The sequence below is a fragment of the Megascapheus bottae genome, chromosome 6 (genome assembly GCF_031878675.1).
Source record: "Megascapheus bottae isolate mThoBot1 chromosome 6, mThoBot2.hap1, whole genome shotgun sequence".
Classification (NCBI taxonomy): Eukaryota; Metazoa; Chordata; class Mammalia; order Rodentia; family Geomyidae; genus Megascapheus; species Megascapheus bottae.
The window spans coordinates 79,576,715-79,604,393 of NC_143514.1; the positions used below are offsets into that span (position 1 = coordinate 79,576,715).

At 43.6% G+C, this 27,679-nt stretch overlaps 1 protein-coding gene across 10 annotated transcripts in view; it reads left to right on the forward strand.

Annotated features, from left to right (window-relative positions):
* The window catches only part of Rere (arginine-glutamic acid dipeptide repeats), a 391,456-nt gene that overhangs the window by 246,026 nt on the left and 117,751 nt on the right, over positions 1–27,679 (forward strand). For all 10 annotated transcript variants that reach the window (XM_090335897.1, XM_090335904.1, XM_090335906.1 and 7 more), the window contains 3 exons: positions 22,455–22,503; positions 25,194–25,318; positions 26,709–26,808. In XM_090335897.1, the coding sequence (XP_090192023.1) occupies positions 22,455–22,503; positions 25,194–25,318; positions 26,709–26,808 (274 nt within the window). The remainder of the gene's footprint in view (positions 1–22,454; positions 22,504–25,193; positions 25,319–26,708; positions 26,809–27,679) is intronic.

Sequence of the window (27,679 nt, forward strand, 5' to 3'; positions counted from 1 at the left end):
TGCAGATCCACATCAGTTGCTATTTTGTGTTTATTATGTGCTGCTTGGAGTCATTCAGGGCTATGCTTCCCATCAACAGCCCCCCCCGGGATGTAACCCAAGGCTAGGCAAGTTCTCCACTATTGAGTTATGTATTGAGTTTCGTGGTGGGTTTTTTTGTTGTTGTTGTTTTTGGTTTGGGTTTTTTGTTTTTGGTCAGTCGTGGGACTTGAACTCTGGGCCTGGGTACTGTCCCTGAGCTCTTCAGCTCAAGGTTACCACTCTACCCTTTGAGCCACAGTACAACTTCCAGTTTTCTGGTGGTTAATTGGAGATAAGAGTCTCATGGATTTTCGTGCCCGGGCTGGCTTTGAACCTGGATACTCAGATCTCAGCCTCCTGAGTAGCTAGGATTATAGACATGAGCCATCATGCCTGGCCTTAGTTATGTTTTAATTTGTGGATTAAGTCTGTTGGATCTATTAAGTCTAATGGATCCTGTTCATCCATTGATGAAAAGGATCACAAAGATGTAATGGTTTGTTTACATATCTGATCACAGTCTTTTCCCTTCTATCTTTGCATTCTGTATACCACCTTAGGCTTGCTGAATTTTAAATTCTTGAGAGATGTTGACTGAATTAAATTGAAGAAATATTGAAAAGTATAAATGAAGTTTAAAGCAGATTTCAAACAGCCTTTGCAGAGATTTGTAGTAATGGAGCCAGTGCAGCCTGTAGCCTGGGCCTGCTGGTCTCACCCTGAACACCACTGTGTCTGAAGTCAAGGGTGGGTATGCAGGTCCCACACATGTTTAGACCATCATTGAAAGGTTTGTAATATGCAAGGATCTAGAAAGACTAATTGTATTTCATGGCTTAGGTATCACCCTGTTCTTAGAATGCTTGCTTGCACTCTCGTGAAGGAGGATGTGTCTGGCTGTGTGAAGTGTGGCTCTCTACTATAGGTTTCTCTCCTTTTCACTGAGGGGTTCTGGGACACAGTCATGCATACCTTGTGTTCTTGGCAAACTCAAGTTAGTGCAAAGAACAAATGCCAAGCTGTCAGCTACCCAGATGATGATCCTGTGAAGTAAGGCATTTCTTACTAAGACTGCTTACTGCACACTAAGGACAGAAATTTTGTGTTTGCAAACTTTGCTGGCTGTCACTTCACCTTTAACCATGCCAGGATTCAGTTGAAAATGGACTTTATGATAGAATTATTGATGTGTGCTGGTGGCTTCATGCCTATAGTCCTAGCTACTCTAGAGGCCAAGATGTGAGGATCACAGTTTGAAGCCAATGCAGGTAGATACGGATTATTTCTAATTAATCACTGGAAAAATACAAGTGAATCTGTGGCTTAAAGTGGTAGAGTCTAGCTTTGAGCATAAGATCTTGGGGACAGCACCCAGACCCTGAGTTTAAGCCCTACAACTGACCCCCTCCCCCAAAAAAGAGAATTATTTCTTACAGTACATATTCTGGTGGTAGTAATGAGATTTATAACCTCCCCCCCTTCAAGGGGCTTGAACTCGAGGCCTGGGGCTATCCCTGAGCTCTTCAGCTCAAGGCTACCGCCCTACCCCTGGGCCTGGGCACTGTCCCTGAGCTCTTCAGCTTCTGGCCACTGCCCTACCCTTGAGCCAAGCCCCACTTCCCATTTTCTGGAGGTTAGTTGGAGATAAGTTTCAGGTCCTTTTGTGGCCAAGCTCTCTTGGAACCTTGATCCTCATATCTCAGCCACCAAGGATTACAGGCATGAACCACCATGCCAGTTTAAGGTTTATGTCTTTTAGTATATTGTTCAGCATTGAGAATTTGAAAAAAAAGTTTCATATTATTTGCATAGATCCTTATTTATTTACTTACTTACTTTGTTGGATCTGTGGCTTCAGCTCTGAGCCTGGGCACTGTCTCTGAGCTCTTCAGCTCAAGGCTACTGTGCTACCCTTGAGCCTGGGTATTGTCTCTGAGCTCTTCAGCTCAAGAGTACCATCTTACCCTTGAGCCAAGCCCCACTTCCTATTTTCTAGAGTTTAATTGGTGATAAGAATCTCAGGTCCTGGCTGACTTTGAACCTGGATATTCAGATCTCTGCTTCCTGATTAACTAGGATTACAGGTTGTGAGCCACTGGTGCCTGGTTCAGTTGTCTTTTCTATAATAATCATTTATAATTTCAGAAAGTATCCATTAATATAGCATAATCATCTTGCCTAATTGGTTCCCCTTCATTCAGTGAAGGCAGTCCTTTTAGCTGTTGTAAGGATTAGTAGAAAGAAAGAGGAATGATTTAGATCTGGAAACTGTGTCAATGTTCCTGCTGATCACAAGCTGTCTTAGAGGCTAGCAATAGGCCACAGGTGGAAACAGCTGGGAAACCAGAGTGTAGGTGGCACATGTCCTTGCCTGTGGGCATACAGATGATGGAGTTGGGCATAAGGCAGGAAGGGGATCCAGTTGAGTAGTCATCATTTGCTTTATGTTCTGTTATTTCCAGTTAATTTTGTGGATTTGTTGTGTTTGCGTCATTACTCTGTAGTATTTTCCTTTTCTTCCTTAGTTAGGGCCTTGCTGTGTTATCCTGGGCTCTGGCCATCCACCTCTGGTCTCTGGTAACTGCAAATACTGCCTCTCGACACACTCAACTAATGCAGTATTTTCCTTTCCTGAGTTGCTTGGGAATGAATGGATTGCCATCGTCTTGCTCCCTCCTCAGGTCCTTTAGTGAATGCTTCCAAGAGCAGCATTCTATTTACTTTATTTTATCTTATTATTTTTGCCAGTCCTGGGGACTGAACTCAGGGCCTGAGTATTGTCGTTGGGCTTTCTCAAGGCTAGAGCTCTACTACTTGAGCCTCAGCACCACTTCTGGCTTTTTCTATGTATGTGGTAGCAAGGAATCAAATCTGGGTCTTCGTGCATGCTACGCAAGCACTCTACCACTAGGCCAAACCTCGGCCCATTGTGACTAAACTTTTTAAAGCATGAGAGCCAATATTGCTAAATGATTTTTACTTTCAGTTTATTTGATGTTTCTTCATGGCTTAATTCAGTGTATATATTTGTGTGTGTGTGTGTGTGTGTGTGTGTGTGTGTGTACCAGTCCTGGGCTTGAGTTCAGGGCCTGAGCACTGTTCTTGGACTTTTATCAAGGCTAGAGCTCTACCAGTTGTACCACTTGAGCCTCAGCACCACTTCTGGCTTTTTTTCTATGTATGTGATACTGAGGAATCGAGCCTGGGTCTTCTTGCATGCTAGGCAAACATTCTACCACTAGCCCGTATATGATTTTTTGATAGGCTCCATAACCCTTCTCCATCTTCACATTTCTTTTCCCTTTTTCTTTCCCAAGACCAGGACTCAAACTTTTGATCTGATCCTTTCATTTATGTTATTTATTTATTTATTTGGTCAGTTGTGGGGCTTGAACTTTGGCCCTGGACCCTGTCTTTGAACTCTTTCTTGCCCAAGGCTGTTGCTCTCCCATTTTGAGCCACAGCTCCACCTCTGGTTTTTGAATGCTTAACAGGAAGTAAGAACAGGGCCTCTTCTGCCTGGGCTGGTTTGGAACTATAGTCCTCAGATCTTAGCGCCTCCTGAGTAGCTAAGGTCACAGGAGTGAACCACTGGCTCTCAGCTAATCCTTTCACTTATTATTGGCTGGTTGGAGCTGAACCTCCAATTCTGCAGGCATGTTTTGTTGTTGTTGCTTATTTTTTTGTTTGTTGCCAGTCATGGGGCTTGGACTCTGGGCTTGGGCACTGTCCTTGAGCCCTACAACTCAAGGTTATTGCTCTACCATTTGAGCCACGGTGCCACTTCTGGTTCTCTGGTGCCTACTTGTAAATGAGGCTCTTACAGACTTTCATGCCTAAGTTGGCTTTGAACACGGATCCTCAGATCTTAGCCTCCTGAGTAGCTAGGATTGCAGGTGTGAACACCATTGCCTGACTCCCAGATACATTTTTTGAGTATAAAATGAGAGTCTGGTAGCTTAGTCAAAATGATTTAGATAGTTGCCTTGTCCTAGAAGAATGCTCAGGCTAGTACAAGAGGCTTCCCAGAAAGGCATTCGAGAGGCATGCTGGGTAGAATCGTGGTAGAGAGATACATGTTGTCCATGGCGGAGCTGCCCTCGGGTGTGCTGCCTCTGTAGGATAGCAGGAGAAAGGGGTTCCTGTCCACATGGCTATGAGGGGTAGCTGTGACATGCCAGTGCTACAGTAAATGATAAAGAGGGCATCAACTAGGTCAGAGTTCTCACCAGGATCCCGCAATAGAGGGCAAGATCCTTGCGAGCACGCCCCTGATAATCACCCTATACAGGGCTCCAAGTTATTGTTTCAAAAATAAAATTTTACATGATGAATTGAAACCCCTTTGTGTGTAACTTAAAAATATTAAAAATAAATAGATAAATAAATAATAAAGTTGGGCATTGGTGGCTCATGCCTGTCATCCTAGCTGCCTAGCAGACTGAGATCTGAGGTTCACAATTGGAAGCCTGGTCAGCAAAGTCCACAGAACTTCCAGAGTTGAAAGTGGAGCTGTGGCTCAAGTGGTAGAGTACTGTCTTTGAATGGAAAAGCTTACAGACTTTGCATAGGCCTTGAGTTCCTGCCCCAGGACTGTCAACAAAAACAAACTTTTTGTTGTTGTTGTTAGTCGTTGGACTTGAACTCAGGGCCTGAGCACTGTCCTTGGACTGTCTCAAGACTAGAGCTCTACCACTTGAGCCACAACACCACTTCCAGCTTTTTTCTAAGTATGTGGTACTGAGGAATGGAATCCCGGTGTTTGTGCACTATACCACTAGGCCAAACTCCCAGCCCCAAACTGTTTTCATTTTTGACTTCTTCAAGTAAGTATTTTCCATGTGTATGAGTTCGACTTTTTTGTTTTTTGTTTTCTGGTCCTGGAGCTTGAACTTGGGGCACCACCATGAGCTCATTTTGCCCAAGGCCAATACTCTACCACTTGAGGCACAGCTCCACTTCTGGCTTTTTCTGTGACTTAGTTGGAGATAAGAGTCTCATAGGGCCGGGAGTTTGGCCTAGTAGTTAAAGTACTTGCCTAGCATGCATGAAGACCCGGGTTCAATTCCTCGGTACCACATATATAGAAAAAAGCTGGAAGTGGTGCTGAGGCTCAAGTGGTAGAGCTCTAGCCTTGAGAAAACCCAAGGACAGTGCTCAGGCCCTGAGCTCAAGCCCAGGACTGGCAAAAAAAAAAAAAAAAAAAAAGTCTCATAGACTTTCCTGACTAGGCTAGCTTTGAGCCTCAGTCCTCAGTTCTCAGTCTCTTGAGTAGCTAAGCTGACAGGTGTGAGGTGCTAGCCCTTGGTAGGCTTTACTTTAACTCTGCATTTAGTTTCTGGGAGACAGAAGTAGCCCTGCCTGTCCTGCCCTAGTAATCCTGTATGATTTTGGAGAGGTTCCTGTTCTGTCTGTTGTTATATAGAAAACTCATTGCTTGCAGGTGAAAAACCAAGCTTTTTACATAGATGGCTCAGCCTGCCCTTTGTGGGGAACAGAAATTGAAGTAGAGAACATAAAATGTATTTTAAGGATTTTAGCAGAAAATTCCTTAGCTGGTCCTGTGGACAGTGTGAGGAGTCTGATACTCAGTATAACAGTGATGGAATAGCATTATTTACATGGCTTTAGATTGAACTCCAATGAATTTAGCTGCACAGATAATACTATAAGGCTCTAAGTGCAGAATGAAGAGATTCACATGAGAGTTAGGTGTGCCCATGTTTTGCTGGGGTCAGACCCAGGCCTCTGCGCATGCTCTGTGAGTCCTCCATAGCTGAGCCACACTCTAGCCCCTGAACTCTGGCTATGAACCTTCCTGCCCTTTTTACTGGCACAGCTGTATCTGATGGACTGCCATTACATTACGAACCATTTTAATTTACTAGTAGAGACTTCTTAGCTTCTTTTCCAAGGAAGATTAAACTCTGCATAAAATATAGTATTTTTCAGCTTCCCTGATCGCCCTCTGCCTGGGTAACGATGCTGGGTAACAATGCTGGGTGCTTTGTGGCTTTGTCCAGCTCGTCCGTTTTTTCTTTTCCAAATTTTAAGGTTTTTCCTAGAGAAATGTATGGAGTTGGCCAGGAGTTTGGCCTAGTGGTAGAGTGCTTGCCTAGCATGCATGAAGACCCGGCTTCGATTCCTTGGTACCACATATATAGAAAAAGCTGGAAGTGGTGCTGAGGCTCAAGTGGTAGAGCTCTAGCCTTGAGAAAGTCCAAGGACAGTGCTCAGGCCCTGAGCTCAAGCCCACGACTGGCCAAAAAAAAAAAAAAAAAATGTATGGAGTTAACTTCTCTTAAGAAGCTCTGACTATGCTTTCAAATATGCTACCTTCTTTATTTGAATTAATCTGTGTAATCATTCATATCTGCTTTTTGTTTCTGTTCTTTCTTGGACAGCTTCCTAGTGCATACTAACAATAAAAAAGACAACAGAACTTGCTGTGGTCTTGACAGAGCCCGGCATTAACTAACTGCAGCCTCTCCCTGGCTTGGCTTACTGAGTTCCCTAGTGTTGGCTGTCTGGGATCCCCTTGCAAAGGCCCCACTTCTCTGCACACTAGCTTGGTGTGCAGGGAGAAGCTGCGGAGTCTGTTGGCTGGGCTTTATTTACGGAAACAGCAGGGTTGAGATTGATTGCGTTGTGGAGAGACAGTGTGTGGATGAGGGAGGGTCACAGCACATGCTCAGTCCTGTCAGTGTGAGGGGAAGTTTCTGCGTTCTGCGTGAAGGCTTAGGTCATAGCACAAGCTCAGTGAAAGCTCTGTGAGGTCTCTCAGCCTGCATGTGCCTCCATTTTGAGTAGTTAGAGTAGAAAAGGGCAGAGTTTTCACAGTAAGTAGAGGTGCAGGAATCCAGCTAGACTCACCAGAGCCTCTGTTAGTAGGCATGGACGATCCATTCAGCCCCTGCAGGTAGGCTATCCTCCTCTGGCCTCACCAAAACACTGATGGTTTTGCTGCTCTTTCTCACTTCACTTCTGCAGATGTTTATGAGTCATTTCATCATTCATAGTGCATGATCCTGGGGGCCTTTGATTCAGTCTGGCTGGTCATATATATGGTAGTATGAAGCTAAGGAGTCTATCTGGAGATGTATGAAGTAGATGCAGGATGTGCAGCTCTGTGGGACCCTCTGTCCCTGCTTTCTTACCCCTTTCCTTGCCTCTCCCTCTCCCAATGTGATTTTAACTTGACTGCTGGTCCTTAGTGCCGAGTTTGCTTGTCTTTAGTACCTGCAGAGCAGACCTGCAGGCCTTACTGGATACCTATGGTATAGCTGGTAGTGATTGCCTCTGCCTTGGTCCAAGAACTTGCTCTGGATGTTTTAGGAAGGATGGTAGGTGGGCAGCTATTGGTTGCTTCTCAGGTGGGTGGAACTTGTTTTGATTGAGAGACTATTTGCCAGAGCAGATTGTAATTCTGGTGATCGGACACATGCAGAGAATAAACTGTAGATTGTGTTTGCATCACCTTCAAATAGATCATTAGAAAACTGAAAGGCCTTTACATTTGTTTCTGCTGTGCTGCTTTAGGAGAAAGCAATCTCTTCTTCCTTTAGGTGCAGTTCTCTAAAAGCTGTATATGCTGACATTTGTGTTCAAAGTTGAGATCTCAGGTGCTTTATTTGATAACATTTGTGTGTGCATTTTGTCATGTGACTTAACACACTCTCTAAAAGGTGAGTAAGAGTAGAAGACAGAGGCATTAACAAGTTGGTTTAGTGCCTAGGCTTAGTGACTGACTCGTCTTTTGTACCAGAAGTTGTGCTTTGCCCGATCCATTTGCAGAATGGGGTCAGACACAAGTTTCTCACTGTGCTTGACTTGGTTAATCTATTTAACATCGCCAAATATTAAGTGAGGTTTTGGAGATTTAGTAATGTTCCTTCTTGTTTCGTCCCCTCCTTTTTCTTCTGAATGGATCTGAGGGGGGCAGGGTAGGGGAGAATAGAAGTGACACTTACGTTGCATGTATTTGTGAGGATGGAAGAAAGCATACAAAATAAAGGATGTGACAAGTGTGTTTGTAGGTGAGAGAAGGCACTGACTGGCTGTTGACACAAAGGAGAGCTTGTGTGTGGATACCTATTGTTGTTAAGTGACTATGGAGCTTTACTGGTCAGCCCAGCCAGAGAAGGCCCTTGATTTGGAACAAAGTGTTCTGCAAGGTCAGTGCAGTGAATTCTAGTTCTGGCACATATTCCTGAAGCATCTAATCTAGCCTTGCAGGTTGAAATTTGAAATTGTTACTAAGGAAATGAATTTTAGAGGAATAATTTTAGTGCATCTGTTACTGTTTTATGACTTGCTTTCCATTCTTGTGTGGGCTTACTTCCCATTACAATTGTAGCCGTGAATACTGGAAGTTTAGTGAAGGTATGCACTTCTTCCTATACTGTGTACATTGCTTCTAAAACTTGCCTTTTCTCTACTTAAAAGCACCTTTTGCCTTCCCTTCCCCCATCATCCTTTCTCGAGCCCAGAGAAAACTGGACACAGTAGCACTTTCTAGTTGTATATATAGGACAACTGTACAGGACCAACAAGTCAAAATCAAGAAGACTCAATGTTAGAATATTTTAAGTCTAATTTTCCAGTGTAGGCTTTTTATAAATTCTTCTTTTCTCCCCCTCCCAGGCCCACCAACTCCTTCCTCCATCACCAGGGCTTGAACTCAGGGCTTTGTGCTCGTATGGCCTACTTGCTCACAGTTAATGCTCTACAACTTGAGCCCTATCTCCAGTTAGACTTTTTGTTGGCTAATTAACGATAGGGTCTCACAGACTTTTTTTTTTGGGGGGGTGGGTGCTGGGGGTCTGGACTGGCTTTGAATTTGTGTGTTTTGGGCGGGGAGGGAGAGGGGGTCAGTCATGGGTCATGGAACCCAGGGACTAGGCACTGTCCCTGACCTTTTGTGCTCAAGGCCAGTATTCTACCTCTTTAAGCCACAGCTTCACTTCACTGGTGTTTAATTTGAGATAAGAGTCTCATGGACTTTCTTTCCCAGGCTGGCTTCAAATCAAGATCCTCAAATTGCAGCCTCCTGAGTATCCTGGATTATAGATGTGAGCCAACAGCACCTAGCTTTGGCTTTGATCCTCTAGGTCTCATCCTCTGACTAGTGAGTCACTGCTGCTTTGCATTTAGTCAATAAGCTGTGAATGAATGGGAAGCTGTTTTCAGGTCTGAATCAAGTCAGAGTCAGAGGCTTCTGCTTATCTGCTGGCCCTCCTGGTCCTGGTTCAAATCTTGGGTACAGCTGCCTAAATTGCTGATGAAACTCAGTTACTAGCTAGGACCTGTGAATGCCCTTGTTGGTTGGTTGGATTTTTTTCCTTTTCTGTATTTCACATCCAGTAAACATAAGCTACCATCTCTCTTTCTTGTGTGACATACATTCAATATTTTCTTATCATGGGAGAGTAATTTTGGAATGTTGTTTTGGTATGTATTTTTGGAATCTTTCGGTGCTTGTCTGGCGGTGGAGGTGAAGGAGCATGTGAGTTCCTGGCTGTGTGGTAAAGTCCTAGGGTCTGTGGGGTGGAACACAGCAGATGCCACTCAGTTACGTTTGGGCTTATTGTTCTCATCATGTCACATGCACTTCAGAATAGCAAGAGATGTAGGAGAACATAGAAAGTATGCTCTAGAAGCAATTTAGAAGTTCACAAAATTGTTACTCTATTCCTAGGGTGAGATACTTTTTTTTTTTCTTTCAGAATCTAGAGTCACAGCCTTGAGTAGAAGCTAATATCTCAAGTGTTCCTGTCAGCCTATGTTTTCTACTCTCCTCGGAAAGGAGGAGGTGTTGTGTTCCTCTGTCACTTCTTCATTTCTGGTCTCTGAACACACTCTGTTTTTCACTCTTTCAAGTCTTCCTGTCTATTGTATGATCTTATGAATTAGAAGATGCTGGTGCACCTGACCCGGGACTGCTGTTTACCATGTCTTCTCTTTGTTCCTAAGCCATGTTCCTTTTGAATTTGTTTTTTCTTTTCTGCTTTACTTTTTGTCAATACTGAATCAAGCTGCCTTTCCACCAAGCAGATAGATACTCATTCTACTACTTTAAAGCAAATGTCTGACAGTGAGAGAAAATACAGGAAGAATTGGTAAAAAGATTTGAAGTGTGTGCATTTGTAAGTCTTCTAAATGAGCCCAGATAACTGCATTGATAACACTCTGTATTAGTTTCTGGTAGGGGAAGGTACAAGTTGCTTGAGTATATGTTTAAAACAAAGCTGAAAGAAAATGCATTGTCATATTTCTGCTATCTAGTGTCTGACTCTAAGATAGGAAACTTAATTTCATCTAAGGGCTGGTGGTTCAAACTGTAACCCTAGCTCCTCAGAAGGCTGAGATCTGGAAGATTGAAGTTCAAAGCTATCCTGGACAGGGATAGTCCACTAGATTCCACCTCTAAAACAACCAGTGATAGGTGGGGCTTTGAGGCATGGCTCAGAGGAGAGTGTCAGCTGACCATGCAAACTGAATGGGCATGAGGACTTGAGTTCAAACACTGATATCAATTGTGCAGTGGGCTGGGGGCGGGGGTGGGAGGTGGGGAAATCAAACACAGAATCTTTCAACGACTATGGTTAGAGATCACTTATGTAAATTGCTTTTAACTATGCATTTATTTGATTATTTGATTATCTTCCCCATTGGCCTTAAAACTCTGGTCAAGGATTGATCATATCTATTTGTGTGAGTGCGTGCGTGTATGTGTGTGTATGTATGTGCATGTGCCAGTTCTGGGGTTTAAACCCAGGGCCTGGGCTCTGTCCCTGAGCTTCTTTAGTTCAATGCTAGTGCTCTGTCACTGGAGCCACAACTCCACTTCCAGCTTTTTTGATAGTTTAGTAGAGGTAAGAGTCTCATAGCCTTTCCTGCCCAGGCTAGCTTCAAACCTCAGTCCTGTCTGTATGTCAGCTTTTCAAGCATCTAGGATTATAGGCATGAGCCACCAGCACCTGGCTAATACCTATTCTTACAGTCTTTGTTCCCCCATTCCCAACATAATGCTTAGCAAATATGTTGGGCATCATTTACCTCCATCTACCCCAACTCCACCCATCCCCAAACATGTCTTAGGTTTGTAAAAATGAGGTAAAAGTAGCTTGGAGGTATCTTCACATAGTTGTTTAATTCAGAAGCCAGATCTCTAATCTCTTGTAGATAAGATAGTTTATGATCTGATTCATGTTAATTTTCATGATCAGCCTATTCATTTACAATAGTGATACAAATTTTTTTAGAAATTAAGAGAATTATTAACCAGTATGCTTAACTATCATTTACCAATCTACTTTCTTATTATTATTTTTGAGTATTTAAGTTTATACTTCTTGAATTTTTTTTCTCTCTGATAGCAGAAATTGAACATAGGGCCTCATGCTAAAATTTTTGCAGTTTTTCCCTCCCCTTGTGAAAAATTCAGTCCCCCCAGGTCAAGTCTTTGCCGAATCTGCATTCTTTGGCCTTTGTAGCCCCGTTATTCTTGCATTCATTTCACTCTTTCCTTGTACAAGTCATGTCTTTAAGTCTATGTTTGGGCTTTTTTTTCTTTGCATGACCCAAAGAACTGTAAATCATGCCAAAGCCAGTTGTCTTGCCACTGCCAACATGGGTTCTGAGCCCACTTGAGAGATACACATCAGGTGTGGTAGTCTTACACACCTGGGTAAGTTTTTCCCTGAATTTCTGTTCAAGGTGCTGTGTCTTCCAGAGTAAACAATGTGGATGACTGGCTGGCCATCTGCTTCTTCTGACATAGTCTGATAGTTCCTCTGTCGTTTATGATGGTGGCAGATTAGAGAGGAAAAGAGCCTCTAATTTTATTTATTTTTTTACAGAAGCATCATACACACACACACACTTTTGTGGGTCCTTAGGCTTGAACTTGGCCTGAGCCCTGTCCCTGAGCTCTTCAGCTCAAGGCTGCTGCCCTACTCCTGGGCCTGGACATTGTCTCTGAGTTCTTCAGCTTCAAGCTACTGCCCTCCCCTTGAGCCAAGCCCCACTTCCCATTTTGTAGAGGTTAATTGGAGATAAGAGGCTCTGGGCTTTGTATTTCCTGGGCTGGCTTTGAACCACAATCCTCAGATCTCAGCCTCCTGAGTAGCTAGGATTAAAGGCGGGGGAGACACTGTGTCCGACAACAAGAACATTTTTTTTTTATTAAAGAATTTATTAACACTGATTTTTACATCATATTTCAAGTGACATGTTTAACAAGTAATCAAGAAGATAATCTCCATACAATTGCTGGCATTTAGATTTTAGAACATAATTAAAATTAGGCTGAGAGTTTGTATGTCATAGATACATATTAATCTATGTAATAAAACATTATGTTTATAGAGTCATAAATTTTATGTCTGTGTACTTGTGTTTATATTTCCAATACCATGTCCATAGCATTGGGTACACAAATATTGAGGCGTCGCTCAAAAAGAACATTTTTTGTTGAGACTGTCTTACTACAAAAATTCTCCTGTGTCTGTCTTCTGAGTTTAAGATTAAAGCATGCACCACCATGCACATGTGCATGCACATTCATTTTTTTCCTTCATATTAGTCACACATTGTGTGTGGAGGCCAAATTCATAGAACTTCTTCTCCATCAGTGAACACCGATTCTTAGTTCTGGAGAAACCTGTGGGAGAGCTACTTCTGTAATTAATTTAGAGTGACTTCTCACGAAGTGTTCTTATTTCTTCAGGGTTTAGTTACTTCTAGACTACAAGATTAGTTCTGATGGTCTCTCAGGAACTTTGCATGAGAGAAATTCATGATTTCAGATCTGGGACAAGTCCCAGTGTTGACCTTTGTATTTGTGACATTGGAATGTTTACCTCTTAGGGTATTGACTGATTATCTTCATTTTCTTGGTTTTTTTTTTTGTTGTTGTTGTTGTTTATAAGTATATTTATTTTTGAAAGCTGAGTTTTGTTCCTGCAGTTTACCAATCATATTTTTTCAGATTAGTTTTGCTTGGAAGACAAGCTGGTGGTCACCAATGAGTTCATGAGTTCATTCTCCTAATTTTGTAATGAAGCTACTAGTTGCTGCTATCTGTTGCTAAGCAGCAGTGACTTAGAATACTGGTGTTGTTTGTTTATTGAAAAGACCTAGACTGGGAAGCTGTGGATGATTAGTAAGCTAAAAACAAAAGATTCCTTCCCTCTTGGTGCTTTTGGTCTTGAGAGCAAGCAAGTAATAGAAATGATTACCCAGAATCACTAGAAAATCATAGTGGTGTGAACTAGTACTAGAGGAAGTAGTCTGATTCTCACCCTGACAAGTTCATGGAGCTGAGAACAGCAGTGATCTCTCAGCAGGCACTGTGCTTAGTTCATTCCATAAGCGACCTTTTCATGTGACAGCAGCTTCACAGAGTAGCCATAGGAACTACATTTTGTGGATGATGGAATGGTTACTTCAAGATCACACTTAATGTTAGCAAATCTTGGTTATTGCATTTTCTTTGTATTGTTCTTCTTGGGATTACTGAAGTTTGAATTCGGGCCTTGGGTTTGCTTGACAGTACTTTACCACTTGAGCCATGCCTTCAGGCCCTTTCGTTATTTTTCTTTCTGGAGCTTGAAGTCAGGGCCTTAACACTCTTGTTGGGCTTTCACTCACAGCTGGCTCAATTCTCCAACTTTTTGCTGTTCAATTGGATATAAGTGTAATGAGATTTGTCTGGCTGGACTGGCTTCCATCCCCCATTTTCAGATTTCATCTTCCTGAATAGCTAGCTGCTTTCATTATTTTTCAAGTAGAGTCCAACATTTGTGCTCAAACTAGCCTGGACTGTGATCTTCTTGTTTAGGTTTCCCAAGTTACGGTGTTTCCTACCATCCTTGTTTTTATGGATTGAAATGTAGGCGCACTGATATTTTCCCACAGCCCTCCTGATTTTCCAAGTAGCTGGGATTATAGGCATGAGGCATCTTATTCAGAGGTATTAGGGATTCTGAAGTCTTTGCTCTCTCCTTACCCCTGGGGGATCTAGCCTAAGGTGTGTGGATAATCAAGGCCATAAGGTACTGTGTCCTGGGACGTTGCAGTAGAAATTATGTAAAACACACTTGATGTTTGTTCACTCCTGGCACCCTACCACTTGTGGTATACTTCCAGCCAGGCCCTCCTAAAACAGTAACTTTATTCAACTCCCTCCCTCCCTCCCTCCCTCCCCCCGCACCCCCCCCCTCTCTCTCTCTCTCATGGGGCTTGAATTCTGGGCCTGTGCACTGTCCCTGAGCTCTTCAGCTCAAGGCTACCATCCTACCCCTTGAGCCCCAGCCCCACTTCCCATTACAGGCTCACACCTGTAATCCTAGCTACTCAGGAGGCTGAGATCTGAGGATCAGGGTTCAAAGCCAGCCCAGGAACAAAAGGACCTGAGCCTCTTATCTCCAATTAACCTCCAGGAAAAGAGAAATGGGGCTTGGCTCAAGGATAGGGTGGTAGCCTTGAGCTGAAGAGCTCAGGGACAGCACCCAGGCCCAGGGGTAGGGTGGTAGCCTTGAGCCGAAGAGCTCAGGGACAATGCCCAGGTCTAGAGTTCAAGCCCCATGACCCACAAAAAAGAAAAGAAAAGAAAAAATTTCTGGTTTTTTAGTGCCTGGGCTGGCTTTGAACCGAGATTCTTAGATCTAAGCCTCCAGAGTAGCTAGGATTTCAGGGGTGAGCCATCACGCCCAGCCCAGCTGGGAGTTTTTCTTCATCTTGAAATTATTGAAATTGTTACAGAATAGAACACAAATTTTGCATCTTTAAAGAAAATTAGAACTTGTTTGTGACTGCTTTGTAAGTATGTGCTCATTCTTGAGAAATTTGAGAGACCTAGGAACTTGGTTGTTTTGTTCTTGCTGTGATTGTCATGGAGCCTTAACTAGTGGCCTAGGCCCTGAACTTTTTTGCTCAACCACTCTGACTCAAATACTACTTCTAGTTTTCTTGTGGTTAATTGGAGATAAGAATCTCACTGACTTTCATGCCCGGGCTTGCTTCAAAGTGTAGTCCTCAGATCTCAGTCTCCTGAGTAGAGCTGGAAGTGGAGCTATGGCTCAAGTGATAGAGGGGCTAGCCTTAAGCAGAATGCTCAGGGACAATGCTTAGGCCCAGAGTTTAAGCCCTAGGACCACACATGCACTTGATCGCGCATGCATGCAAGCACACACACACCCGCACAAAAAGAAGGAAATAATCTCTGCACTTGGTGATGGGCCTTCTCTTTTGCAGAGATGCATCTCCCCTTTTGATATTCTGTTGCAGGCTCCATGTTCCTTTCTGTCCATTCCTTGTTTACTTCTTAGACTAAAACGTTTCCATGGTAACAAGTTACTTTTCAAAGGGAACATCTTGTCATTTTATTTAATCCACAGCAGCTGAAGAGGACTGAAATATTAAGTTGTAGTTGCTATGGATACAGCTTTGTTACATTGCTTTCCTTTGTATCAGATTTCATATGCAACACATTTCTTTTTTTTTGTACTCTAGAAATAAACACAATGACTTGCTATTATTGTTATAATTTGGCTTCTGGGAGTGCTTTTTCATGTTTCAAAGCAAGATTTATAGAATAATGGAGACTGAACCTTGGTTGTTTTGAAAAACATATATTATTTACATTAACTGCACAGAGAAGTTCCTGCTTTTGCTCGAGAGGATGGTGACAGTTCCTTTTCTTTCTTGGTAGTCTGATTCACAGTATTGCAAAGTATCCAAAATGATGGCCTCACAGTAGAAACCCAAAGGAACCGTGCTAGCTAGGTCTGATGGTATAGGCCTATAATCCCAGCCCTCAGGAGGCAGAGGCAGTGGGATTTGTGACTTCAAAGCCAGGTTGGGCTGCATGGGAGGAAAGGAAAGACATGACTTGGAGTTCATTCCTTGCATTCCTTGCTTGGGAGCCTTTGGCATGGTTATTTATTCCCACTGTCTATGGTTGATTGGGGGAGGGGTTTTTTGTTGTTACTTGGCTGTTCTCATATTGGTCTCTCTTTTTTTTTTTTTTTTTTTTTTTGCCAGTCCTGGGCTTGAGCTCAGGGCCTGAGCACTGTCCTTGGACTTTCTCAAGGCTAGAGCTCTACCACTTGAGCCTCAGCACCACTTCTGGCTTTTTTCTATGTATGTGGTACCGAGGAATCGAACCCAGGTCTTCAGGCATGCTAGGCAAGCACTTTAACCACTAGGCCAAACTCCCGGCCCCCTGGTCTCTTTTCTATTAGCCCATGTCCTAGCTAATCTCTCCTGCTGACTTAAAAAAAATTTTATGGTTCACACAGCCTGTAATCCTAGCTACTCAGGAGGCTGAGATCTGAGGATCAAGATTCAAAGCCAGCCCAGGCACTAAAGGACCTTGGGACTCTTATCTCCATTTAACTTTCAGAGCATGGAAGTGGGGCTTAGCTCAAGGGTAGGGAGATAGCCTTGAGCTGAAGAGCTGGGGACAACTCCCAGGACCAGGGATAGTGCCAGAACAGAGTTTAAGCCCCAGGATCCCCGCCCCCCCCCCAAAAAAAAGTTAAGTAGTTGTACAAAGAGGTTACAATTCCCTAAATCAGAGTATGAGTACAGTGCATCTTTATCAGTGCCTTCCATCATTCTCCCCTTCTGTCCCTGTCCTAGCACAGTTCATTTTTTATGTAATGTACATTGAATATAATGACTGCATTTTCCCTCCCTCATTCCTTCCATTTGTGCTCCCATCTGCCCAACCCCTTAGTATGTTTATACTTCCTGGCATTCTTTTTTTTTTTTTTTTGCCAGTTCTGGGCTTGAGCTCAGGGCCTGAGCACTGTCCTTGGATTTTCTCAAGGCTAGAGCTCTACCACTTGAGCCATTGCACCACTTCGAGCTTTTTTTCTATGTATATGATACTGAGGAATTGAACCCAGACCTTCGTGCAAGTTAGGCAAGCACTCTACCACTAGGCCAAACTCCCAGCCCCCTAGCATTCATTTTGTTAAACAGTTCATTAACAGTTCTGAAGAGTTTTCATAGAAACCCCCTCTTTTTTTCCCCCCTTACAGTCATGGAGCTTGAACTAAAGGCCTAGGCACAGTCCCTGACCTTTTTTGCATAAAGCTTATACTCTACCATTTTGAGCCACAGCATTATTTGCAAGTTTTCTGGTTAATTGGAGATAAAAACTCCCGGTCCCATTTTCTTTTTTTTTTTTTTATTTATTTTTTTATTGTAATTAGTAAAAGGGTTACATGATATTTGCCAGATAGAAGGTGCATTAATTCACATACATTGATACCCTTTCACATGTCTTGGTACCCATATCCCTCCCCCCCCACACCCCCCACCCCCCATTTTCTTGAAAATAAAGTGAGTCTGTCATTTCAAGGAGAAAACTTGATACTATTTACTGGTGCTGAGATTAGAATTTTGGGGCCAGGAATGTGGCTTACAAATAGAGTGCTTGCCTAATGTACATGAAGCCCTGGTTTCGATTGCTCAGTATGACATAAACAGAGAAAACTAGAAGTAGCACTGTGGATCCAGTGGTAAAGTGCTAGTCTTGAGCAAGAGAAGCTCAGGTACAGCACCCAAATCCTGAGTTCAAGCCCCAGGTCTAACCAAAAGAAAAAAAGATTGCAATTTTGATGTGAAAACTGAAATTAGGCCAGAAGTGTGGCCTAGTGGTGGCGTGTTTGCCTAGCATGCACAAGATCCTCGATTCCATCCCTTGGTACCACATACACAGAAAAAGCCAGAAGTGGTGCTGTGGCTCAACTGGTAGTATGTCTGTTGGGAGAATACAAGATAGGAATCATATCTCTGTTTATTCTCTAGAACCTTTCAGTCCCCGAGTAGGTGAAGCTAAGAAATGCTCAAATTAGTGTCAGGCGTCCTCCTCTTCCTCTCTAGGTCCTGGTGCTAAGCAGAAGTTTCCACGGAGCCATGCCATTCCTAGCACTGTAGAGTTCATTTTTTTTTTTTTTTTTTTTTTTGCCAGTCCTGGGCTTGAGCTCAGGGCCTGAGCACTGTCCTTGGACTTTCTCAAGGCTAGAGCTCTACCACTTGAGCCTTAGCACCACTTCTGGCTTTTTTCTATGTATGTGGTACCAAGGAATCGAACCCGGGTCTTCGTGCATGCTAGGCAAGCACTCTACCACTAGGCCAAACTCCCAGCCCTGTAGAGTTCATTTTTGGCAGTGAGCTATGACCAGTAGAAGGTGCACTCGAGGATGGGGTCATGGGACAATAGATTCAGAACCTTAGTGGAGAATGGAGAACCCATCGTCCTGTTGGTTACACATGGAGTGGGATGCTGCAGTGTCTCTCCAAGAGGCTTGTCTTTTTTTTTTTTTAAGAATTTATTAACATTGATTTTTTACATCATATTTCAAATGACATATTTAACAAACAAAGTAGTCAAGAAGGGAATCTCTATATACAATCACTGGCTCTTAGATGTTAGAACATAGTGAAAATTTGGCTGAGGGTTTGTATGTCATAGATACACATTAATCTGTGTAATAAAACATTATGTCTATAGAGTCATACATTTTTATCTTCAGTTCATCTACCTACCTTCCTTCCTTCCTTCCTTCCTTCCTTCCTTCCTTCCTTCCTTCCTCCTTCCCTCCCTCCCCCCCCCCCTCTCTCTCTCTCTCTCTCTCTCTCTCTCTCTCTCTCTCTCTCTCTCTCTCTCTCTCTTTCTTTCTGTCATGGGGCTTGAACTCTGGGCCTACTCGCTGTCCCTGAGCCCTTCAGCTCAAGGTTACCACCCTACCCCTGGAACCACAACCCCACTTCCCATTTCTAATGATTAGTTGGAGAGAAGAGACTTAGGGTCTTTAGTGCTGGGGTTAGCTTTTAACAGTGATCCTCAGGTCTCAGCCTTCTGAGTTGCTAGGATCACAGGCGCGAGCCACTACTCTGGGCTCTTCAATTCATATTTCTAGCTTCACTAGGGTATGTGTACTTCTTCTTGTCTTTGACCTACCAAGTCTTTCTAGCATTATTCTATGTTCTATAATCCTTAGATATTGAAAGCTAATGCCATTATTCACACCTTAAGATTCCTTTGCTCAAAAACAAATGTGTGCCTGGGACTGATGGCTCACACCTGTAACCCTAGCTACTCAGGAGACTGAGATCTGAGGATCATGGTTCGAAGAGAGCCATGGCAGGAAAGTCCATGAGACTCCTATCTCCAATTTACCACCAAAAAGCTTAAATGGAGCTGTGACATTATCATGTCAATATTTTAACAAGTATTTATAGCAGTGATATGGAAAAAGTTTCCTAATTTAACATTTGAGAATCCTGAAACAGCATAGACTTATAGACTACTTGAAGGTGAGGCTGCAGATACAAGTTACTAAGAGGACTATGTAGCTCTCCTAGGAAAGCATTGGCAAATGATGGGGCTTGTTTTGCTGGTAGCTGCTTAGGATGCAGAAATGGATACATTGGAAAGGTAATGTGTTAACACTGGTGAAGTAGGGTGTGTGTGTGTGTGTGTGTGTGTGTGTGTGTGTGTAATTATTTGGCCAGTGGGATCCCTCTGTATCAGCTAGCATCTTCTAATTCCTGTGTAAACTCTTAACAGCAACTCATTTTCTGGCTTCTTGTCAGCATACTCTTCCACTACTGAATGAAGAAAGATAACCCTTCTCCCCTGTGGTTGCTCCTTTTAGCCTACCCAGTCTGCGTGATTTAATTCCCCTCAGGAATCCTCATTTTGCTTTGCTGTTGGCCTTCTAGTCTCCTACAGAGGGCTATCTTGCCACTTCAGGGAAGTAACTCAGGAGTTTAGCACTTGCCAGCATTTGCTAGGCCCTAGGTTCTACCCCCAGCATCATTAAAAGAAACCAAAACCGAACAATCCCCACCAAACAGAACTGTGCTACTTTAGAGATTGCTGTGCTTAAAGCCAAAGTTTTGTTGACTGCCATTAGTAATTTTGTATTGTTTATCTTGAACTATCTTATGTATACTATTATGGATTTTATGCCTGTTCTGGTGTTTGTGTATAGGCTCTGTTTTAACCCCAGGTGAATTATAAGATTCTTAGGAATGGGCCAGGAGTTTGGCCTAGTGGTAGAGTGCTTGCCTAGCATGCATGAAGACCCAGGTTCGATTCCTTGGTACCACATACATAGATAAAAGCCAGAAATGGTGCTGTGGCTCAAGTAGTAGAGCTCTAGCCTTGAGATAACCCAAGGACAGTGCTCATGCCCTGAGCCCAAGCCAGGGACAGATTCTTAGGGGCTTGTTACTGTTTATTCCTTTGTCTTATGCATTTCTACCTTTGCCAAGACTTCATGGCTGAGGGGGAGGGGTGTGGATTACAAGAAGAAAGAATCCCATTTTCAATCTAATATATTCTAAGCTGCTTGGGAGGCAGAGATAGGAGGATCAGTATAGTTCAAGAGGAGGCCCTGAATGTTGCCTTTTAGTACTTTCAAAAAGGGAGAGAGCTGGGCACAGTGGCTCAGCCTGTAATCCTAGCTACTCAGGAGGCTGAGATCTGAGGATCTTGATTTAAACCAGCCAGGACACAAAGTATCTCCAATAAAACTGCCAAAAAATGGGAAGTGGCTTGTGGCTGAAGTGGCAGCACTAGCTCAAGCAAAAATGCTCAGAGATAGAGTCCAGACCCTGAGTTCAAGCCTCAGGGCCTGCACCAAAAGAGAGAAAGAATGCGGGTGTAACTGCAAGCAAGCCCTAGACCCCAGTACAATAAATTTCCAAAATTCATTTTATTTTACCTATTTTCTTCTGATGTATTGGTGTTTGAACTTAAGCCCCCCCTACTCTCACTTGGTGTTGCTTTTTGCTCACTCTGCTTGTTCACCTCCAGTGACCTATCTACTACCTGACCCCATGCCTCCAGTCTTGTTTTGCTGGTTAATTGGAAATAGAATTTCACAGACTTTTCTACCAGAGTTAGTCTTGAACCTTGATCCTGCTGATTAGGCAGGATTACAGTTTGTGAGCCAATGGTGCCTGACCCAAATAGTGGCTTTCAAAAGAAATGGGGCTGCTTCTGATTTGAAACAAGGGAGGGTATGGTATGTGCAGTAAGAACTGCCTAGACTAAAGGATCTGGCTCTTGTTTTACAGACTTGAGGAACTCCCTCTCTCCTTCCTTCCTTCCTTCCTTCCTTCCTTCCTTCCTTCCTTCCTTCTCTCCTCTTCTCCTCCCCCTTTTTTCTTCTCTGTCCAAATTTTATTCTAAAATTCTCCTTTAAGCCGTTAAGTGGTTTCTGCCTATAATCTTAGCCACTCAGGAGGCTGAGATCTGTGAATTAAGATGTAAACCCAGCCTGGCGAACAGATCAAGATTCTGGTCCTCAATTAGCAAAAAGCTAGAACTGAAAATGTGGCTCACATGAGTGAAAATGCCTAGCAAGAAAATAAGGCCCTGAGTTCAAGACTCAGTAGTAGTACCAAAAGCCTAATACAAAACAGTCCTGTCATTTTCTACTTAATTTCTTGGCACTTACTTTGATCTGACTATTTTTCTCCTGTTTGAATATGAGCTGTAGGAAGGCAAGGGCATGGCTTTGCTCATTGCTTAGTTCCTAGTATTGAGGACAATTCCTGACTTGCAGTAGGGATGGAGTAAATATTTCTCAAAATGGTTGCGCGCATGTCCTGAGACGAATAGATTCTTGATTGTATGGTGTATGGTAAGGCACTCCATATTTTTTTTTTTTTTTTGCCAGTTCTAGGCCTTGAACTCAGGGCCTGGGGGCTGTCCTTGGGCTTTCTCAAGGCTAGAGCTCTATCACTTGAGCCATAACACAACTTCAGCCTTTTCTGTGTATGTGATACCAAGGAATCAAACCCAAGTCTTAGGGCATGCTAGGCAAGTACGTGGTCACACTCCTGGGCCCAATTTTATTTATTTATTTTTATTTTTATTTTTTTGTGGCTCATGGGGCTTGAACTTGGTTAAGGCGCCATCCCTGGGCTCTTCAGCTCAAGGCTATCACCCTACCCTTGAGCCAAGCTCTACTTCCCGTTTTCTAGATGTTAACTGGAGATAAGAGTCTCCGGTCCTTTTGTACCTGGGCTGGCTTGGAACCTTGATCCTCAGATCTCAGCCTCCTGAGTAGCTAGGATTACAAGCATGAGCCACCTCGCCTGGCCCAAAATGTTTTAAAACAAGGAATGTCTCTGGAATTGTGTTGTGGGAGCATCTCCGAGGTCAGGCAGGGGGCATAGGCAGGCAGGCTGGGGGGAAGGTGTCCAGGACTCGAGGCTGCAGCAGTTGGGTTTGTGGAAGGAAACGGTGTTAGGATGGGAGGGCATGTATGGGTCAGCCTCAGAAAGCGTGGGGAGCTGAATTCTTCCTAATTGTCCTTCATTTATTTCAAGCCAGTTAGTTTCTTTGAATGCTGTCTGTGTCTATGCTGTGCTAACCTAATGTGTTCTTTTTCTGACAGGAGACTCAACAGCACTCAGGGAGAAATTCGTGTTGGTCCTAGCCATCAGGTAAAGCCCATCCTTCACTTCTTTAGTGGACTTTACTCTTCCTATTTGTTCAGCAGCATCCTCGTGCTGTTAGTGTCACGGGTGATTTCTCTGTAAGTACAGGTAGAGCTTTCGTTGTTGTTTGAAGCAGTGTGTCTTACTAGGTAACTCAAAATGTCCTCTCACTGCCAGCCTTCCTGCCTCCTGAGTGATAAGTTCACAGGCTAGCACCACCATGTCTTTCCAGATCGCCACATAGTTTAAAAACCAGTGAAATATGCAGCACTTACAATGAGTCATTATTGTGCTTCTGTCACCTCACCCGTCTCCATGAAACTTTTGATCTTACAAAACAAAAACTGTGTCCCCAGGAAGCAAGAACCTCCCTGTCCTTTTCTTCCCTGAGCTCCTGGAACCACTGTTACACTTACTACCTGCCCACCCTACTGCTCCACGTCACCTCTGTGGAATTACGCAGCATTTGCCTTTTTGTGCCTGACTTCTTTTCTTTAGCGAGACATCTTGCAGGTGTGTGTGTGCGCCCATCAAGGAATATTACCACTACTTAAAGAATTATTTAGACTGAAGGTGAATTAAGTGGTACAGCACTTGTTTTACTCACCATGTCATGTTTGAAAAAAAAAAAAAAAAGCCTACCAAAAACAAAAACAGAAAACCAAAACGAGGAAGGGAAAAAGAAAGGATTCAAAACAAAACCTCTCTGCTTTGAGAAGAGTCAGGGTGGTTAGTCCTTTTTGGCTGGAAGCTCTGATGTGTTGTGAGCAATGCTGTCAGGTGCTTGCCTCACTTGGATCCTTATGGGTCAGGGTACCCTCCCTGCCTGGGATGGCTCTGGTTTGTTGTGGTTGCTCTGGCCTACCCAGGTAGACCAGACCTGGACAGCTGAAATTCCATGGTCCGTTAGATGTGTGCTCCGTGTGTGTCTGCGTCTGTGTCTGACTGTGTGTTCTGAGTCTTGACACTGTCCCTGAGCTCTTGCTCAAGGCCACCACTCATCATTTTAGCCACCCTTCTACTTGTGGCTTTTTGGGGGGTACTTTATTATAGATAACAGTCTCAATTATTTTCCTGCCCTGGCTGGCTTCGAACCACTATCCTCAGATCTCAGCCTCTTGCACAGATAGGATTGCCGATGTGAGCTACCTGCAACTTAGAGGCACTTTTTTACTTGGCACTTTGTGTCTGCCTTTAGCCTTTATTGTACATTGTATGGTGTGCTTATAATTTGTTGGCATCTTAAATTAAACACAGCAGATGGTTGGAAGGGCCTGGTTGTTCCCAGCAGGCCCTATATCTCATTGCTGTAGATTTGTACACCATGGAAAAAATGAGTTTTGAATGATTGATACGGATTAGCATAAGAGCTGAGATGAAGGTTGACATGTCAGAAACTGTGACTCCCATATCTAAAGACATTCAGATACTGGCAGCAGTGGTTCTACTACTCAGGAAGCTGAGGTCTGAGGAATGCAATTTGAAGTCAGTCAGGAAAGTCCATGAGATTTTTGTCTCGTTAGCCACCATGCATAGCCTTCCTGGGATGTGTGTTACGTGAGCCTGCTCATCCCCGGGATTGAAGGCTTTTTGTTGCTGTTTAGTAGTTTTGGGATCCTGGGCCTTGTGCAAGCTAGGCAAACATTCTACACCAAGCTGCATCCCTAGCCCTGGGCTCTGTTTCTGCTGTTGTTTTATTGTGCTTAGTTTTATGAGGAAGAGTCTCTGAAACCTAGGTTGGCTTTGAACTTGTGCTCACCCTGCCTCTGTCTCCCCAATATAGGGGATTACATGTATAAACCATCATACTCTGGTTCCACTATCTTGTATCAGGGACTCAGCACTTGTGTGCCATCACCCAAACACATCTCATTTCCTCTTGCTTTCTCTTGTGCTATATTTTCTCACCCATTTTTCCTCTCCTACATGTTTTTAGGGTAGTCACATTTCAAGATTTCTACCAACCGAGCCAGTAGCGCATGCCTGTAATCCTAGCTACTCAGGAGGCTGAGATCTAAGGATCAAGGTTCAAAGCCAGCCCAGGCACAAAAGGACCTGAGACTCTTATCTCCAATTATCCTCTGGAAAAATGGGGTTTGGCTCAAGGTAGGGTGATAGCCTTGAGCTGAAGAGCCCAGTTCAAGCCCCGTGACTCACACACAAATAAAGATTTCTACTATAATAAGTGGTTCCTAAGAAAATGGTGCTTAAATTCTTAGAAAAGGAGATTTACCTTATTTTATTCTTGCATATTTTTTCTTTCTCTCCTTTTCTTTTTCTTCCCCCCCGCCCCCTTCTCTCTTTTTTCAGTCCTGGGCCTTGAACTCAGGGCGTAAGCACTGTCTTTGGGCTGTCTCAAGGCTAGCACTGTACCACTTGAGCCACATCACCACTTCCAGCTTTTTCTGTATATGTGGTACAAATGCCTGTTTGGTATGCTCCTATAGGTTTACTTAATGCTGTTTGCTACTCTGTAAAATGTCACTAAGCCATTTCTGGTGACATGGTTATGGTGAGAGATCCTGGTAGATGATGCAGACCAGTGTGAATAACTCAAGGTTTTACGGACATTTTTCTGCTGCCTGTGTACAGAGATTTCAGGCATTATTCTTCTGTTCCCCAAGACCAGACCACATTGTGAGACAGCTCTGCCTGGTATGTGCCTCTATGGTGACAGCTTCATCCCTGTCTTCCAGGCCAAACTTCCTGATTTGCAGCCATTCCCTTCTCCACATGGTGACACTGTGACCCAGCACGAGGAACTGGTGTGGATGCCGGGCGTTAATGACTGTGACCTCCTTATGTACCTGCGGGCAGCGAGGTAACAGCATCTCCCCACCCCACTTCCTAACTGACCCATAGGCCACAAGCTATCCCTTCTACTGACATTTTACTCTTGAGTGAGGCATTCACTACAGTTCTTATTAGAGACAATTAGTTTGTCATGCTCAAGTCATACTTTTCCTTGGTGTTTGCCTCATATCAAACTCTTTGACACTCTTCAGAAAGACAACTTGCTATCATCAGCCCCTCTCACTCTGTCTAGCTGAGTAATTCATTCACTTCAACTTAGAAATTCCATTACCAATTTCTCTACCCTGTGGCTGTTCATTAGTGCCTGACCCAAGCATGACATTCCATGTCTTACCTACATGGGAGCACTGGTCTGTGACTATACTGCAGAACTTGCTGTCGAAACATGCCACTGTGCAGGCAGGGAGCCCTTCCCCTGTCCACAGTGATGCTGTATCAGTAGTATGCAAAGGCAAACACCTGAGTGAGGCAACAGCTGCATCTGCTCTGTGGTGCTGCGCTTGGCGGCGCACAGTGCAAAGGACAGTGGTAATAGAGGTGTGACTACAAACAATTTTTGAATCTGACTTTTCATTTCATGGAAAGATAGTATATAGATGAGAATGATTTCACATATATTATGAAGACTTAAAAACCTTTTCAGCCAAGTGCCAATGACTCATATCAGTTCTAGCTACTCAGGACACTGAGATCTATGGACCATGGTTTGAAGCCAGCTCAGGCAGGAAAGGCAGTGAGATTCTTTATTTCCAGTAAATTACTCAGAAAAAGCCAGGAGTGGTTCAAGTGGTAGAATGCTAGCCATGAGCTCAAAGACAGAGCCCAGGCCCAGAGTTCAAGCACCAGGACTGGCAAACAAACAAACAAAAATTATAACACCTTTTCATTAGTACCTACTAACTGTGCATATAAAGATATTTCTCTCAAAAATCAAAATCTAGGGGCGAGGAGTTTGGCCTAGTGGTTGGTAGAGTACTTGCCTCGCATGCACGAAGACCCGGGTTCGATTCCTCTGTACCACATACATAGAAAAAATAGCCAGAAATGGTGCTGAGGCTCAAGTGGTAGAGCTCTAGCCTTAAAAAAGTCTAAGGACAGTGCTCAGGCCCTGAGCTCCAGCCCAGGATTGGCAAAAAAAGATCAAAATCTAGTAGAAAAATTTAGTAGGTTGTATGTGTGCTCATATCTGAAATCCTTGGAATAATAAGAGAGAGGAAGAGGAAAGACAACCTGGACAGGAGGGAGGAAGGAAGGACTTAACAGAATGAGGAGACTTTGAAACTCTGGTTTACCATGTATGTGGTATCGGGATTTGGACGGGGCTGAAAACAAGAGTTAAAACCACTAGATAACGTCATTACATGCTGATGATGTCAACATTGTCCTTTCTTCCAAAGGAGCATGGCAGCCTTTGCTGGGATGTGTGACGGGGGCTCCACGGAGGATGGCTGTGTGGCAGCATCTCGAGACGACACTACTCTCAATGCACTGAACACAGTAAGTGTTTGCAAGCCACTTGGTTGGCATCAGGGTCCAGTAATGACCACAGAGACCGTGCAGCCAGGAGTGTCAGGAGCCAGGGTTGAGCAAGGTCCTTTGAATTGAAAGATAAATTTTGGTCTTGGCTATTTGGTTCTATGAGTGTGAGACTGGAGTGGAAAACCTCCAGGTTCATTTTCTGATCTGTGCATATAGTTGGTGGTGCAGTGGGTCTTACGTAAGGTCCCATGTCAGTGGTTGGCAGGCATGTACATCTCTCATAGCTGGGTACTTCATCCTCACAATACCCATTTGAAGGTCCAAGAAAGTAAGATTAGAAAAATTAAATCAGAATCCAAGGTTCTTAATATTGTGAATCTAGAAGCCATGCTTTTAACTTCTTTTCACTTTGTAACAATTCATGTCTAGAGGCGTGGTGCAGTGGAGCACAAAGCTCTGAGTTCAGGCTGGGAATGTAGCCTAGCAGTAGAATGCTTGCCTAGCATGCCTGAAGCCCTGGGTTCAATTCCTCTGTACTGCATACACAAAAAAAAGCCTAAAGTGGTGCCATGGCTCAAATGGTAGACCGTTAGCCTTGAGCAAAAGAAGACCGTACCCACACCCTGAGTTCAAGCCCCAGGACTGGCCAAAAAAAAAAAAAAAAAAAATGCCCTGAGTTTAAAACCCCATTATCGGGGCCGGGAGTTTGGCCTAGTGGTTAAAGTGCTTGCCTAGCATGCATGAAGACCCGGGTTCGATTCCTCAGTACCACATACATAGAAAAAAGCCAGAAGTAGTGCTGAGGCTCAAGTGGTAGAGCTCTAGCCTTGAGAAAGTCCAAGGATAGTGCTCAGGCCCTGAGCTCAAGCCCAGAACTGGCAAAATAAAA